This window comes from Entelurus aequoreus, linkage group LG03 (genome assembly GCF_033978785.1).
Source record: "Entelurus aequoreus isolate RoL-2023_Sb linkage group LG03, RoL_Eaeq_v1.1, whole genome shotgun sequence".
Lineage (NCBI taxonomy): Eukaryota > Metazoa > Chordata > Actinopteri > Syngnathiformes > Syngnathidae > Entelurus > Entelurus aequoreus.
In genome coordinates, this window is record NC_084733.1 from 24,712,275 (window position 1) to 24,731,120 (window position 18,846).

The 18,846-nt window shown below is 39.7% G+C and overlaps 1 protein-coding gene across 2 annotated transcripts in view; it reads right to left on the minus strand.

Moving 5' to 3' along the window:
• Positions 1-16,964: 16,964 nt before the first annotated feature.
• ppp2r5ca (protein phosphatase 2, regulatory subunit B', gamma a) overlaps positions 16,965-18,846 on the minus strand; it is a 99,637-nt gene continuing 97,755 nt past the window's right edge. Inside the window, exon 15 of one of the 2 annotated variants that reach the window (XM_062041529.1) lies at positions 16,965-18,846. This exon is cut by the window's right edge and continues 99 nt beyond it. In XM_062041529.1, coding sequence (XP_061897513.1) covers positions 18,811-18,846 — 36 coding nt within the window. In that variant the 3' untranslated portion in view covers positions 16,965-18,810. The other variant, XM_062041530.1, reaches the window with a different exon arrangement.

An 18,846-nucleotide genomic window follows, 5' to 3' on the forward strand; every position in this document is an offset into this window, starting at 1 on the left:
TATCGTCAATTTTCTCTACTAAATCCTTTCAGCAAAAATATGGCAATATCGCGAAATGATCAAGTATGACACATAGAATGGATCTGCTATTCCCGTTTAAATGAAAAAAAATCATTTCAGTAGGCCTTTAATGGTGCCTTCACAGATGTGTAAGTTTCCCATGCCTTGGGCACTAATACACTCCCATACCATCACAGATGCTGGCTTTTGAACTTTGCGCATATAACAATCCGGATGGTTCTTTCCCTCTTTTGATAACAAGACGTCCACAGTTTCCAAATACAATTTAAAATGTGGACTCGTCAGACCACAGAACACTTTTGCACTTAGCATCAGTCCATCTTAGATGAGCTCGGGCCCAGCGAAGCCGGCAGCGTTTCTGGGTGTTGTTGAAAAATGGCTTTCGCTTTGCATAGTAGAGTTTTAACTTGCACTTACAGATGTAGCGACGAACTGTAGCTACTGACAGTGGTTTTCTAAAGTGTTCCTGAGCCCATGGGGTGATATCCTTTACACACTGATGTCGCATTTTGCTGCAGTACAGCCTGAGGGATTGAAAGTCCGTAATATCATCACTTATGTGCAGTGATTTCTCCAGATTCTGTGACGACCGGGTCGCATGGTTGCGGGTGTTCGTTCTCCCAGGGATGCAGACGGGCTTCGGACACAGCTTGCAGGTAAAGAACGATTTATTTAAACATAAATCAGACAGGAACAAAGAAAAACGTGCTCATAGCACTTAAGGTACAAAACTAAAGGACTAGCGTGGGAGCTAGCAAGCCAAAATAGCCTAGTGTGGAATCTAGCAGCTAAAGAGCAGGAAACAAAAGTCGTCAACTGTAGTGAGAAAACAAACTACGATGCAAGACAGACTGAATGGAAAGGCAGGCTTATATAATGATGACAGTAATGAAAAACAGGTGCGCGTCGGGAACACCCGCGGCAGGTGAAAGTAATCAGTTACTATGGTAACCAAACTCAGAGGTGCATAAACAGGAACTAGAAAGAGATCAAGACTAACAGAAAAACACAAGTGACTAGAAAACGTAAACAGAAATATGATCCGGGCAGCGGATCATAACAGATTCTCTGAACCTTTTGATGATATTACAGACCGTAGTTGGTGAAATGCCTAGCTTCCTTGCAATAGCTTGTTGAGAAATGTTGTTCTTAAACTGTTCGACAATTTGCTCACGCATTTGTTAACAAAGTGGTGACCACATGTGCCAGCTTTTTTGAAACATGTTGCAGGCATCAAATTCCAAATGAGCTAATATTTGCAAAACATAACAAAATGTTCCAGTTCGAACGTTAAGTATCTTGTCTTTGCAGTCTATTCCATTGAATATAGGTTTAAAAGGATGTGCAAATCATTGTATTTTGTTTTTATTTACGATTAACACAAGTGCCAACTTCACTGGTTTTGGGGTTTGTAATAATCTGAAATAGGTCTTATTAAGCATAAGGGCTCAAATAACACGGTCAAGTTACAGGTATTTTCAGCATCCCATTCATTAAGCATCGACAAAAATTTTTTTTATGAGGAATTCAGGCAAACCTCGCCTAAATTTAACTTTACCATACAAACCCCAAGTGACTTAGTGTGAAACTGCAACAATTCCATGCTAAGGGAAGTATGCATGCATGTATGAATTAAATCAACCATGACACCACACAAGAGGGATGTTTGCTTGCAACCTTCAACTGTATAAACAAACACAGTCACGCATCAGACATCAACATGTCTGACATAGAAACTTGAACTGTGATTTATAATATTGGGGCACATTGCCCAGGTTTCCAGCAATTACGCTAAAGAATGTGTTTATGTGACATTTGCTCAAAGATGTTGCACTTGGATGAGCTTTCAATTCTTCCCCATCGAATCACAGTGCAATCTGCAGTAAATGCTGTTCATAAAACAAAATGACACCCCTTAGCACCTAATAAAACAACAACAAATCAACCCACGTTCTCATTGACCAGGAGGAGGTGAAGTTTATAGACAGTAAAGCGTTAAAGCACACAAGGGTTAGATTTGACAGAGTAAGTGCGAGCATCTTTCCTTTTCAGTTATTTGGATTAGCCTTAATCAAATATTCTAGATTCCCAGTCAAACAATTTGCAGTGGTGTAGAAATGAACTGCATCATACTTAAGTATATACTGCATACGTTGGTTACCTTAGCAAAATATGACACATCAGAATAATGCAGTTTTACCTCACGGCAAATTACAAATTCAATGCAGTGTTAGGCTACCATGTCAATTAGTAGAGTGAAGAGCTCCATCAAGCCTAGTTTTGCAACATGGTAAAAAACAAATCTAGGATAAATATCTGTCAACAAATAAGCAGGGGCGCCGCTAGGGATTTTGGGCCCCATGAAAATAATCTTTACAGGGCCCCCTGTATTATAATTTCATCATCATTAGGGGCCTCTATGGGCCCCCCTCCATCATGGGCCCCTAGAATCCGTCTCCTTTACCCCCCCTTTTCGGCGCCCCTGCAAATAAGACCTTAAAGTCTCATCTTAAGTGCACAGGAAGCCAGTGCAGGTGAGCCAGTGTAGGCGTAATATGATCAAACTTTCTTGTTCTTGTCAAAAGTCTAGCAGCCGTATTTTGTACCAACCGTAATCTTTTAACGCTAGACATAAGGAGACCCGAAAATAATATGTTACAGTAATCGACACGAGATGAACGAATGCATGAATAATGATCTCAGCGTCGTTGGTGGACAAAATTAGACAGATTTGAGCGATATTACATACATTAAAGAAGGCTGCTTTAGTAACACTCTTAATGTGTGACTCAAATGACAGAGTTGGGTCAAAGATAATTGTTTGGTTGTCAAATGTTACGGTGGTATTATTAAATAGGTGTCGGTGTCTAGCAGGACCGATAATCAGCATTATCTTAAGTTGCAAAAAGTTAGTGGACAACCATTGTTTAATTTATTTTAGACACGCCTCTATTTGACTACAATCTTGCGTGTTGGTCAGCTTTAGGGGCATGTAGAGTTGGGTGTCATCAGCATAACAGTCAAAGCTAACACCGTATTTGCGTATGATGTCACCTAGCGACAGCATGTAGATGCTGAAGAGTGCAAGGCCAAGAACCGAACCCTGTGGAACTCCGCACGTTGCCTTAACATACTCCGATGTCACATTATTATGGGAGACGCACTGCATCCTGTCAGCAAGATAGGAGTTAAACCAAAAAAAGGCTAAGTCTGACATACCAATACGTGTTTTGATACGTTCTAATAAAATGTTATGATCGACGGTATCGAAAGCAGCGCTAAGATCAAGAAGCAGCAACATGGATGAAGCATCAGCATCCATAGTTAGCAATACTGTAGATCATTAGTCATTTTTGCGAGGGCTGTTTCTGTCGAGTGATTTGCCCTGAAACCGGACTGAAAGGGTTCACAGAGATTGTTAGACGCTAAGTGTTCTTAACTGCTGTGCAACAATTTTCTAGAGGATTTTCGAGATAAAGGGAAGGTGGGACACCGGCCGGTAGTTTACCACGAGGTCAGGAATCGAGGCTAGGTCTTTTGAGCAGAGGATGAATAATCACTTTTTTGAATGCTCGGGGAACAGTGCCAGAGGAAAGTGATAAGTTAATAATATTTAGCACTGATGGTCCTAATATTACAAAAAGCTCCTTGATAAGTTTCCCAGGAAGTGGGTCAAGTAAACATGTTTGTTTTGTTCCATTTACACGTCGCAGGAGTTCCTCTAATGTTATTTAATCAAAGAGAGACAAATAATTTTGGAGGGCAATATCCGTCGTACATACATTCGTATCTGTATTAATAGAACCCAGTTGTAGCTGGGACGTGTTGTCTTTAATCTGCTTTCTAAAGAGTTACATTTTCTTATTAAAAAATTTCATGAAGTCATCAGCCGAGAGGGTGAAGCTACTGGGAGGAGTCCCTTGTTGGGTTAGCGATGCTACTGTACTGAACAAATATTTACGATAGTTTGTATTGAGGCAGATGAGATTGGAGTAGTAATTAGTTTCGGCTAAGGTAAGCGTGCGTTTACAAGTTATTAAACTATCAATCCATGCTTGACGGAAAAGCTCAAGTTTAGTCGCACGCCATTTGCATTCCAGCTTTTTACATGATAGTTTAAGAGCTCTAGTTTCTTCTGTAAACCAGGGGGTATGCCTTTTAGGGGTCTTTTTTAGCTTAAGCGGTGCTATACTATCAATGGCGTCACGCAGGGCATCGTTAAAGTTGTTAGTGAGGTTATCGATAGAGCCCACATAATTTTGGAATGGCGCCATTACTGAAGGCAGTAGGCCAGCAAGTGTCATTGCTGTGACAGCATTAATGTTGCGGCTGCTAAAGCAGTGGTTATTAGTAGCTTGTTGACAATAAGTCAGACCTTAGAATTTTATAAGGTAATGATCGGACATTACTTTAGTGTACGGGAGTATCATAACTTTGGAGGTGGTGACAGACTAGATCTATCGTATTACCGTTGCGATGCGAGGGTTCATTTATTATTTGTGTAAGACCACAGCTATCAATTATAGTCTGGAGCGCCACGCACGTAGGGTCTGATGGGGTATTCATATGGATATTAAAATCACTCATAATTATATTATCTGCGTGCGTCACTAGATCAGCGACAAACTCTGAAAATTCACTGATAAAATCCGAATAGGGCCCAGGGGGGCGGTAGATAACAGCCAGGTAGAGAGATAGCGGTGTGACAGACCTCTTAGTAAGCACCTCAAATGATGTATATTTATTACTTAGGTTAGGGGTAAGGTTAAGGTTTTCATTGTATATTTGTGCGACCCCTCCACCCTTTTTAAGGGGACGGGCAATATATGCATTCGTATAGTTAGGAGCAGATGCCTCGTTAAGCGGGTAAAATTCATCTGGTTTAAACCAGGTTTTGCCTCTCGCAAGCAGGGGGCCAATGACAAGTACTCAATGCCTGGACATCTTTCTCGCGAGATTACAAGTCCTTGCTATGTTCTTCCTGTGTAAATATGTGCAAGGACTGTCAAGACACAGCTTCAGAACCAAACATGGACTTCATGGTATCAATGAGTAGGGCTGCAAAGATTGATTGATTAAATTGACCATTTCAATGTGACAAAATGCTTTGATTTATATTCTGTTGCCTAAATTAAGAGTAAATACGTATAAAATCCATACCCCACGAAATGCCTGGAACCTTAAATACACAAATATTGCTTCTGCACGGCCACTGCAATAGATCGCACAAATCAGTGGTGGTGAGTGGGATTTGTTTGGCAGCAAACTGTACATTTTTTGTAATATACTACTTGTAATAATGCACACAACTTAAAGGTGCAATTCCAATGTTGATGATGTGCATTGATTTAAAAAATAATAATAAAGGCTATGGCAATCATAAAAAAAATGTATTTCAACTATTTTCTCTAAAAACACAAGAGGCTATAAAGTGTGTTTTACTCAATTAATCGAACAAACTACAGTAATCGATAAATTATGTGATTACCAAAATAATCAATAGCTGCTGTCCTTTCAACAAGTCTAAACAAAAATCTATTGTCTGTGCAAACCTTGTGATGGAGGACAGAACAGTAAAAAAGACATATGAGGGGTCAAGTTCAGAGCATGTGCAGTAGCATAGAAACCATATGGGGAGGGAGCTATGAACCCAATGGGACGCAGTCAGAAAAACAGCTTGGATGTGGGAGGCGAGCATACCGGATAGTCATTAGAGCAGCATGCTGGACATTTTGTTCAACACAAGCAATCTGCAAGTCTTTGTTATTATGCAACACATTATCTGTATTATTATAGCATCTCTTAAAAAACACAAAAACAATACTCTCCTCTTACTGTCTGATGCACTTTTTTACAAATGAATATTACACTGGCTGCTTTTAAAGGAACATTTTATGAACATAAAAGTGGAAATATAAATTAACCGTGACAATACATAAAAGAACCACTATAGAACACGCTTAACTATAACGACGTGTGTAATAACTGCAGATGCATTTCTCTAATCTCTTTCCAACATACAATCGTGAATAAAAGTTAATCACAAATAAGACAATATTTTTTATTTTTAAAAAGTATATACAGTGTAGCTTATTACGTCAACAGAACTTCTCGTACTTAAATTGAGGTCACTAAGCTGCGCGAGAAATTTCAAGTCATGATAAACATTCTGAATTTATTTCATCCATCCATTCATTTTTAAAATAATCTTACTCATCTCACCATATGAAATATAACTTACTTCACCGATTATTATTTATTTATTTGTATTGTGATTAATTATGGAGTATATTGTGAATAAATTGAGAACAGGAAGTGAACAAAAGTTTTAGCAACTGTTATGTAAAAGAAAAGGGGTAGGATTAAAAAAGCTCAGCTTCTTCCTACTCCTTTTCGAACATGTTGAAAAGAGAAACTGGAAATTGTGATGTATCATGTTTAAAGATGTCCGATAATGGCTTTTTTGCCGATATCCGATATTGTCCAACTCTTAATTACCGATTCTGATATCAACCGATACTGATATATACAGTCGTGGCATAAACACGGCGGGGTTGGGGGGCGGGGTTTGGTGGTAGCGGGGGTGTATATTGTAGCGTCCCAGAAAGTTAGTGCACTGCAAAAACTGAAATCTAAGTAAGATTTAATATCTCAAATAAGGGTGATATTTGCTTATTTTCTGTCTGATAAGATAATTCTTCTCACTAAGCAGATTTTATGTTAGAGTGTTTTACTCGTTTTAAGGGTTTTGGTCCTAAATTATCTCAGTAAGATATTACAGCTTGTTGCTGAGATTTGATGACCTATATTGAGTTAATAAATGAGAGAAAATGAGAGAATATCTCCACAGTTCAACATCTTTGACAATGTAGACAAGGAAGGGAGGACGTGAAATAAAATGATCGAAAAACCGAGATTGAAAACTGCACTTTGATAAACTCACAGGCTGACTGGCTCGCTATCTTAAATGCTAATATGAAAACAAGTGAAATTAACTTCTTTCCCTATTAAGAAACGGCATAACCCAATCTAAACGTATATAAACATATTGCTGTCTCAGTAACTCAGCTATTCAATTGTGCACATTGATCCTATTAAAAATAAAATACTAAGACTAAAACACTATGAGTGAAGCATAAGAAACACAGAACATGCAAAACAGTTGGTTTCCTAACAGTGTGTCTATTTATTTTAGTTATTTAAAAAATACTTGGTCAAAACATTTCAGCGTGTTTAAGTCATTTTTGAGCACAGTCAACAATTCCACAATAATGACAAACATGATATAAAATGTTCATATAAGATCCCGAGAACAGAGCAACAATGTATTTACAACGCTTCACTTTTTCCACATTTTGTTATGTTACAGCCTTGTTCCAAAATGAAATAAGTTTGTTTGGGCCTCAAAATTCTACACAAAATACCCCATTATGAAAATGTGAAAAGTGTTGGGTTTTTTTAATATAGCATATATATTAAAAACATGTATATAAGTATTTGCAGCCTTTGCTTAATACTTTGTTGATGCAACTTTGGCAGCAATTAAAGCCTCAAGTCTTTTTGAATATGATGCCACAAGTTAGGCAAACTTATCTTTAGGCAGTTTCGCCCATTCCTCAAGCTCCGTCAGGTTGGATGGGAAGTGCTTGTTTTCATCCAGGATGTCTCTGTACATTGCTGCATTCATCTTAGTCTAGTCAGGGAGGTGACCAAAAACCCGATGGTCACTCTGTTAGAGCTACAGCATTACACTGTGGAGAGAGGAGAACCTTCCAGAAAGACAAACATCTCTGCAGCAATCCACCAATCAGGCCTGTATGGTATAGTGGCCAGATGGAAGCCATTACTATGTAAAAGTTTGCCAAAATGCACCTGAAAGACTCTGACCACGAGAAACAAAATTATCTGGACTGATGAAACAAAGATTGAACTTGTTGGGGTGAATGCTAGGGGTCGTGTTTGGAGGAAACCAGGCACCGCTCACCACCAGGCTAATACCATCTCTACAGTGAAACATTGGTGGTGGCGGCATTATGCTGTGGGGATGGTTTTCAGCGGCAGGAATTTGGACACTAGTCAGGATAGAGGGAAAGATGAAGGCAGCAATATACAGAGACATCCTGGATGATATATATATACATATATATATATATATATATATATATATATATATATATATATATATATATATACATATATACATATATACATATATACATATATATATATATATACATATATACATATATACATATATACATATATATATATATATATATATATATATATATATATATATATATATATATATATATATAGTTGTTTTTACTTGGGATGTCCTGCGGGCCAGATTGTAGACACTGGCTGGCCGGATCTGGCCCGTGGGCCGTAGTTTGGGGACTTCTGGTGTATTTTTAGTTTGTGTCAAAAAAAAAAAAAGGCATGTGTGTCAAAAGAGGTCTTTTTAAACATCAGTTTAAATGATGCACACAAATAAATTTACTGTGATGAATCAAAATCCAAAGGTGTGATTAATCTGATTTTAAAAAATGCAATCGTTTGACAGCACTAAAATACATACATTTGCTGTTAAATTTCTTTAAACGTATTTGACCCATAATCTAATTATATTATTGACTGGAAATAAAGGCAAATTCACAAAATATTTCAATGATGTATGTATGTATGATGAGATTATCGCAGATCCCCTAGAGGGGGGGGGGGGGGCGTGGGGGGGGGGGGCTACCCACATATGCGGTCCTCTCCAAGGTTTCTCATAGTCATTCACATTGACGTCCCACTGGGGTGAGTTTTCCTTGCCCGTATGTGGGCTCTGTACCGAGGATGTCGTTGTGGCTTGTACAGCCCTTTGAGACACTTGTGATTTAGGGCTATATAAATAAACATTGATTGATTGATTGATCTTAAAGATGTAACCTTTTAATCAAATTTGATTAAACAATAGGATATTGAGACTGATTTGGTGGATTAAAAGATTCATTTTTATTTATAAATGAAATTGTAAGTGGGTATTTGGTGGGTAGATTTTGAAATGTATTGTATTGTATTTTATTGTATTTTGTTTATGAGAAGCTCAGTAGAAGCATTTAAGTCCCATCTTAAAACTCATTTGTATACACTAGCCTTTAAATCAGGGGTCCCCAAACTACGGCCCGCAGGCCGGATCCGGCCCCTTCAGCGTCCAAAATCAGGCCCGCGTGAAGTCCCAAGTATTAAAATAAATAAATAAATATAAATTTAAAAATAATATTTTTTCTGTCTTTTTTTATCTACTTTGTACCGCTTGCTACTCACGGTGTCTCCTCGCCGCTCAGGCAAATCATATTGTCTAAAAATGCATTTTGTCATCGATAACGTGACATCATCGCACGCGCAGAAAGTGCGCTATATATATCTAATAAATAAATATAAATATATATATATATATATATATATATATATATATATATATATATATATATATATATATATATATATATATCTAATAAATAAATATATATATATATATCTAATAAATAAATAAATATATATATATATATATATATATATATATATATATATATATATATATATATATATATATAAAATTATATTAGGGGTGTGGGAAAAAAAATCGATTCGAATTCGAATCGCGATTCTCACGTTGTGCGATTCAGAATCGATTCTCTTTTTTTTTTAAATCGATTTTTATTTTATTTTATTTTTTTTAAATTAATCAATCCAAAAAAACAATACACAGCAATACCATAACAATGCAATCCAATTCCAATTCCAAAACCAAACCAGCAACACTCAGAACTGCAATAAACAGAGCAATTGAGGGAGACACAAACACGACACAGAACAAAACAAAAGTAATGAAACAAAAATGAAAATTATCAACAACAGTATCAATATTAGTTACAATTTCAACATAGCAGTGATTAAAAATCCCTCATTGATATTATCATTAGACATTTATAAAAATAAAAAAAAAGAACAATAGTGTCACAGTGGCTTACACTTGCATCGCATCTCATAAACTTGACAACACACTGTGTCCAATATTTTCACAAAGATAAAATAAGTCATGTTTTTGGTTCATTTAATAGTTAAAACAAATTTACATTATTGCAATCAGTTGATAAAACATTGTCCTTTACAATTATAAAAGCTTTTAACAAAAATCTACTACTCTGCTTGCATGTCAGCAGACTGGGGTAGATCCTACTGAAATCCTATGTATTGAATGAATAGAGAATCGTTTTGAATCGTGACCCTAAGAATCGATATTGAATCTAATCATGGGACACCCAAAGATTCGCAACCCTAGTGGTTAGACAGGTGAGTCAATATGGGTTTGTGTCAAGTCTTCTGCATTCCTTTTTTATTTACCAATGAAATTGTAAATGGGTATTTGGTGGGTAGATTTTGAAATGTATTGTATTGTACTGTATTTTTGTATATTATATGATGACGAATATTTTAACTGTGGGTCCCTGTCCATAAGCTGTGTGCTTCTAGGGATGACCCCTTTTTGCAGAACGGACTCTGATATTAACAAAACAATAATGAAATACAAAACTATGTCTGTCTATAAATAAATAAATACAAAACTACGTCTGTCTGTAAATAAATATATAAATACAAAACTATGTATGTCTATAAATAAATAAATATGTATTGTATTGTACTATGTTGGCCCTGGGATGAGGTGGCTACTTGTCCAGGGTGTACCCCGCCTTCCGCCCGAATGCAGCTGAAATAGGCTCCAGCACCCCCCACCCCCCGCGACCCCAAAAGGGACAAGCGGTTGAAAATGGATGGATGGATGGATGTATTGTACTGTATTTTATATATTATATGATGATGTATATTTTAACTGTGGGTCCCTGTCCATAAGCTGTGCGCTTCTAGGGATGACCTTTTTGCAGAACGGACTGATATTAACAAAAATAATAATAATAATGAAATACAAAACTGTATCCGTCTATAAATAAACAAATACAAAACTATGTCTGTCCGTAAATAAATAAATACAAATAAATAAATAAAAAACAATGTCTGTCTGTAAATAAATAAATATAAAACTATGTCTGTCTGTAAATAAATAAATGATCTTAAGAAATGTAGAATGAAAAACCGCAAGTGTCGGCAACAGCCCCGTGTTTACATTGTATCGGCTATCCCTCCTGTTTACTACTATGATAAATAAATGATAAATGGGTTATACTTGTATAGCGCTTTTCTACCTTCAAGGTACTCAAAGCGCTTTGACACTATTTCCACATTCACCCATTCACACACTGATGGCGGGAGCTGCCATGCAAGGCGCTAACCAGCAGCCATCAGGAGCAAGGGTGAAGTGTCTTGCCCAAGGACACAACGGACGTGACTAGGATGGTAGAAGGTGGGGATTGAGTACTAACAAATCATTCAAGTGTATTTAATGTGAAATACACTGCATATTATTGCTTTTTTGAAAGCAGCTTGCCCTACATTTACTTTCAAACGTATAAGTTTGATGTAATTTATGACTAAATGAGCGCCATCTATTCAGATAATAGCTAACTAATTAGCCTGTGACAGCCAGCTAGCCGGCTAGCTCGCTGGCGGTGGTTAGACAGGTGAGTCAGTAAGGGTTTGTGTCAAGTCTACTGCATTAATGTATATGAGTAAGCTCTTTAAAGGTGAATTTAAATAAAGAGAGATAGAGAGATAGCTAGAAAGCGAGGCAGTGCTCATCAGTCTCTGAAAAGTGCTGATTAGATGATCCTCCGGGATGGTGTCAGTGCTATACTTACCTCAGATGCCCCCTTGCTCTCCTACTCACGGAGTAACACCGCCTCCTGTTGGACAGAAGCGGTACTGCATCGATTGGCACCTCAGGGCTTCTATGGTTGAAAACCTTAAAATATTGTATTTTATAGTATTACATGTCTCACAGTATTGGTTACTAAATATGACTTTACAAAGTAACACACCAAAAATAATCACAGACCACTAATATGTCATCCTGGGTTGCCATGGCGATCACGCCCTCCATTACGTCATCATGATAGTTTCCTAAATGTAATAAACTTCCAAGTCTCTCCTTCCGTCTGTCGCTCCAGTGTCAGCTCAGGACACAAAACATCTTTGGGCATGTACACCAAATTTCCGTTTCCCCCCCCGGAAATCATCCCAATCACCGGCTTCGTTTCCCCCCCTGCGAAGGTTTAATACTCTCAAAAAAGCAGTGGGAGATAAGCTAGGGCAGCCAACTGTTACACGAAATACTTCAAAGCATAGCTACACGAACAGGAAGTGGGTTGATAAAAAAAAAAAAAAAAACAGGAGCTCGTGTTAACCTATAAATATGATTAAAAATAATGTTTTTTCAGCAGACTGCACTGCAACACGATTAACTCCCCCACCTTCCTCTTATGCGAGATCCACCCAGTAATGGGGCCAAATGAATCCTTTCCCTACTGCATGCATCAAAAGTAACCATGAACCATGCATGAAATTAGGTGAGTGATATTAGTTAGCTACTGGCAGGAAAGAACAGGCAGTTAGGTTGAATACTCACATTAGCTCACAGGTGTGAAACTCAAGGCCCAGGGGCCAGATCTGGCCTGCGACATCAGAATCAGAATCAGAAATACTTTATTAATCCCCAAAGGGAAATTAAGATTTTCAGCACAATCCCATTCAAGATCAGACACACATTACAGGGAGACAGAACAGGATCGCTGACGGGTCTGCCAACTTCCGGCGCCCCTTACAAAAAAGGTGAGAAACCTGTAAACGTTACGGAGGGAAGGTAAGGGAAAAAAAAAAATCAGTCTATAGGCTATGTCTACACTAAGTCGTTTAACCCCTTAAACTAATAATTATTCAGCCACACTAAACCACCGTTTAAGGTTCCCCTCCTCGGACAAGTTTTTACACGGGTAAGTGCGCCGTGTATTTCTTGAATCTCCGGCTCTTAGCTTTGTATGGACTCATTGATTGTTTACAAACTGAGTTCGGAGAGGAAGTGACAGCAGAAAGACTGCGCCCCACACAGGAAGTGACGGCAGAAAGACCGCGCCACAGCCAGCTTCATAATAAAGCGGTTTCGTAACTCGGAGCATCCATCCATCTTCTTCCGCTTATCCGAGGTCGGGTCGCGGGGGCAGCAGCCTAAGCAGGGAATCCCAGACTTTCCTCTCCCCAGCCATTTCGTCCAGCTCCTCCCGGGGGATCCCGAGGCGTTCCCAGGCCAGCCGGGAGACATAGTCTTCCCAACGTGTCCTGGGTCTTCCCCGTGGCCCCCTACCGGTCGGACGTGCCCGAAACACCTGGAGGCGTTTGGGTGGCATCCTGACCAGATGCCCGACCCACCTCATTTGGCTCCTCTCCATGTGGAGGAGCAGAGGCTTTACTTTGAGCTCCTCCCGGATGACAGAGCTTCTCACCCTATCTCTAAGGGAGAGCACCGCCACCCGGCCGAGGAAGCTAAATTCGGCCGCTTGTACCCGACCCGTGATCTTGTCTTTTCGGTCATAACCCAAAGCTCATGACCATAGGTGAGGATGGGAACGTAGATCGACTGGTAAATTGAGAGATTTGCCTTCCGGCTCAGCTCCTTCTTCACCACAACGGATCGATACAGCGTCCGCATTACTGAAGACGCCGCACCGATCCGCCTGTCGATCTCACGATCCACTCGTGAACAAGACTCCGAGGTACTTGAACTCCTCCACTTGGGGCAAGATCTCCTCCCCAACCCGGAGATGGCATCCACCCTTTTCCGGGCGAGAACCATGGTCTCGGACTTGGAGGTGCTGATTCCCCTCCCAGTCGCTTCACACTCGGCTGCGAACCGATCCAGACTCAGAGCAAACCACTGGAAATATGAAGGCGAGTCATCCAGAGTGTTTCTCCTTCTTCTACATGTACAGACGCTTGTGGAAATCACTCATGAATACCTTAAGAGAAAGCGATTGCAGCTATTTAGGATACAACACTTCTCAGATGGCAAGAGAACTTTCTAATGTCCAGGTCAGCTGTGATTCTACTTACAGAAAAACTTTGTCCATTTGTCGAAGGAGAGTCAACGAGAATGCGGGCTCCCGTGGATGTGATAAAAAAGGTAGCGTGTGCTTTGTATTACCTGGCCGTCGAGGGAAGACTACGGAAAACCACGAATGCATTTGGACTGGCAAAGCAGACTGTATCAGTTATTATCCCCCATGTATGTCGCGCCATGTGTCCTGGGCATGACGTTAAAGTGCATCCGGCAGTGGAGGCTCCGCTATGGGGTTTTGGGGCACTAGGACGTTAACCCCTTTACTACGGTTACCCCAGGTGGCCCTTGGCAAAGGCCTAGTACCTGACTGCCCCCTAGCCAGGGATGCGGTGAAGACCTCAACGGTGGAGCAGGCGGAAGATGGTAGATGTATGAACCACCACAAAGGCTGCGACGGCGGAAGAAGGCACCCCCACATCCATGTGGGCCCAGTTATGGGGAAATAACAACCTAAGACCTCAACGGTGGAACAGGCGGAGGATGACTGCTAACCCTATGGAGCGTCACAACGGCTGGGATGGCGGATGAAGGCTGTAGCAGAAAAGGGTCCCTAGTCGTCTTGGACTCCATGCCACTGGACCCTGACCCGGATCTGTCAAGGATCGTGTGGTGACTGTCTGTGCACCAGTCTCCCCACGCTAAACAAAGTCCCGCACAGGCATCCTCCATAAAGGGATACCCCCCTACCAGGAGGACCGTCATACTCACTTCGAGGGACCGCAGATGATGATGATGATGATGATGATGTCGCGGACTCAACGTCTAGGTCCAGGGTATATAAAGTCACCAAAAACGAATGGACAATGAAGGTGAAGGCAAAAGAGTGAGGAGTGTCCTGACCAGATATCTAGATCCCTAGATTGATTGATGTAAAATGTTCTTTATCACATAGTTTACGTGTCTAATAATGATTTGATTAATTTATGATGTCTCCCCTCACCTCCCAGGGGTGGAACAAAGGGCTGGGTCAAATGCAGAGGGTAATTTCACCACATGTAGTATGTGTGTGTGACTATCAGTGGTACTTTAAATTGAACTTTAATGGTTATGTGTAGTAAAACTTTTCATGAACCCAACTCACCTTAATGTTTGTTCCTAAATGTGTGTTCCACGTCTTAGAGGAAGAGAGCAGTTATGATTTTGGTTTACAGAGTAAACGAGTAAAAACTAAGGTTTTGGATATTGTTTGCTCCTAAACGCATACATTTGTCTAAATATGGGCAAAAAAAACGCATTATTGTGGAGTTCTTGCACGTCATCTTCATTATTGAAACCTAATCTGCAAGAGATGCCTCTGCCATTTTTAAGTCTGTTTTTTTTTTTAAATCGTCATCTTGAAGGGTCCCCATGTCTCAGACTCCCTTATCGTCATGTGACATGACCCGTCTTATCTTGCCTCTGATTGGCCAGTCCGTAATGTTTCTCTCTAACTTTAGCCAATTGTCACTCGTCATACAAACACCAACCAATCATCATGGATTTTCTCCATATGTAAGTCTCATCCATCCATGTCATTGGATTTTCTCCGTATTTTTTTTGGCCTGATTCGCAGTCCATTTTCTCTTTGTAGCTTTTAGCTTTGATGTAAGCTACCTCTCTCCATGGGTCTAAACCAGGGGTGTCAAACGAAAGGCCCGTGGGTTGGATCAGGCCCGCGAACAGGTTTTATCCGGCCCGCGGGATAAGTTTGGTAAGTATAAAAATGAGCCGAAATTTTTGAATGAAAGAAACTGCTGTTCTAAATGTGTCCACTAGATGTCGCAAAAGCAATTCTTTGTAGATTTCCTTGAGGAAAAGGAGCAAACAGTCGAGGAAAAGGAGCAAACTACATAAATAACATCCTGTAATTTGATTGTTGTATTATTTTTTATCTTGATAGATTGAAAATTAACACCAGTTAGTTGACTGATGAACGTTATCACATAATTTATTCAGAAAGTATAAATAAGGACAAATAAAGGTAGAATACTATTAACCACAACATGTAAGTGTAAAAAAAAAACATTATGATTTGTGCATTTTCAGAATGTGCTTTTTAAACATTTTTAAACAAAGAAAACAATCTGAAGTCGTCTTTATTTTTAAGTTATTGCGCCGCGATTTTACCAGTCCGGCCCAATTGGGAGTCGATTTTTCTCCATGTGGCCCCCGATCTAAAATGAGTTTGACACCCCTGGTCTAAACGTAGCAAAGCTACAGGAAAAGCTACTCGTTAAAAAAAAAAGTAGTTACACTACCGCCTAGCTACTAGAAAATGTAGTTCCGCTATGTAGCTTAGCTACATGTAGCTTGTCACTGCCCATCACTGGTTATTTCACAAGCAAACGTTGTATGGTGGTGATAGTTTGACACTGGAACAGATTGTTTCCTATTTGGGAGGAATTGTTTTGAAGGTGCTGTTTGCAACTTCCTCACAGTAACATTTTTCAAAGCAAAAAATATAACAAGAACACCACAGCTTATGTTGCCATTAGTAGTTTACCAGAACATCTCCTCGCAATTTACCATACAGGTGGATGAATATATGATAATCACTTAAATATTTAAACAGTGTTACTGTTCAAACTGTGTAATAGTTGTAAAAATAAAAATCTTAAATAAAACCACCTTGTTTTTAACACTTAGGCTTACTGCGCTACTGTAATTTAATGTTGGTCATTATGTTGATACTTGGAAAGCCTGGTGTTTTCTGAGGTGGTACTTGGTGAAAAGTTTGAGACCCACTGAGGTAGGACGTTTGAGAATATCAGATACAAGCACTTTGGCTCCCCCTTGTGTTCAAAATGCTTCAATACAAGTTGTACATAATAACTGCAATGTATGACAATTAATAATATTGTCACTCTTTTGGTCAAGTAAAGCCAACATGGATGCGTGGTTGAAAATATATATATTCAAATAAGCTCTTTATTCATAATAGATCATCGTTGTACACCACTAGAGACAGTGATAGGAGCACACAATGGGCATGAACATTTGCAGCAAATAAGAGGATTTAACAGTAAAAATATGAGCAATTTTGAAGTATGAATGGGTAATAAAGAGGGCGGAAAATAAGATTTATGTGCCGGATTGACTTTTTCACTTGCTATGGAGATTTTATTCTGTACAGGAGGACAATTTGTACAAAATGAAAACTAGATATATAACACTACATGAAAACAAGGTAAATCATATATACAATATTAAATGAATCATATTGTACAGGTCACATACAAAAGGACACTTAAGTTATGTTTTGGAAATAAAATGTTAAAAATGAAAAAGACAAAGCCACCAAATAACTTTTTCAGTCTCTCTTTTATCGAAAGGACTCGTTTTTTAACGACAAAAAATAAAACCTCAGAACTCATAAAAACCCATAAAATAGCATCTTCCCCCCCAGCAAGCATGGGGTGTTTTTTTTGTTTTTTTTTTAAGAAAGAAGAACTCAAGTTTGGTTGAATGGCATTACTCCAGAGTAAAAGGTACATGTTTAACATGGTACTTCTTTAAATGTACAACTTTTTGCATTCCAGCAAATACAGTTTTTAATACAGTTTTGACATAGGCCGAGTCACAATTTCAGTTCACTGGTCAGCATATTGTGTTTGTGGTCGGCCGTGTGACACCGAGTAAAAGCTTGGGGCCGTGTGCCCAGCCACGCTACTTCACCTCCAGGGACGAGACAACTAGCACATCAAATAAGAAAAAATCCAGCTCACCTCGTTAGTTGAAACAATAGTACTGATTTTCCGACGGTGGCCAAGTTTGAAGGAGATTTTCGGTGTTTCTACATTTAGCATGAAATAATGGATTACTTGGGATTATTTTTGAACCCTTTTATCTTAAACTGCACCACAGAAGACTCACCCTAAAAATCACATTCCGCAGTACCATTGTTTGAACTGTGGGGGCGCCATTGCCATCTGGTTTTCAAACTATTGCCTGTGAACACAAGGAAGCAAGCATATAAAAGAGCGGCAAATGGCACGTGAACCAAAAAACGTTAAAACGGAAAGTGACGGATGTCCACAGGACAAAGTCCCATTTCCTTGCCGTCTTCCTGGACACTGCAAGGCGACGGACAGGCCTGAGTTTGGTCGTAAGTGTGCTACGCTAAAAAAAAAAAACAACAACAAAAAAACACTAGTGACCAAAACGAAAGGCAAGTGTCCCGGTTTGAATCGTAGATCAAAGTAAGAACCGCCTTGGCACTGACAAGTTGTCCGTTAAATGAGGGGAAATGGAACGACGGGGAAAGTCTTTCGTTTCAACCTTGCTTGCCTTTGATGAAAACCAAAATCCGTACGTAAAACGTCAGCTTTTGCAGTTCCATATTCCAACAAAAGAATGAATGGTGTCGTCCAAGTTCTCGCACTTGAGTGCGAGGGGGACAACAGGGTGGGAGGAAATGGGTCGAACAACACAGAGAGAAGAGGTTGGGGTGGGAGGGGGGGTGGGGGGGGGGGGGGGGGGGGCTTTGAAGACGTGAACAAAAAGGACGCCCCTCTCACAAATAAAACCAAAAGAACCTGAGAAAGCAGAAATCTGAAGAACGTGAAGATGGGACTTCTGCACTTGTCACAGGCCCGGTGTGCTGCTGCACGGGCAGCCGGAATGGACGAGAACGAAAAATTCCAGGTAAAAAAAAACCAAAAACAAATGGAGAGCCCAACGTGGGTCATCCTGGTTAACAGCTGTTGGGCGGGGAGGGTTGGGGTGGGGTGTCCATGGTCGTGGAGGGGCATGATCTAGAGTCCGTCGCGGGTGGTCAACATGTCTTCAGC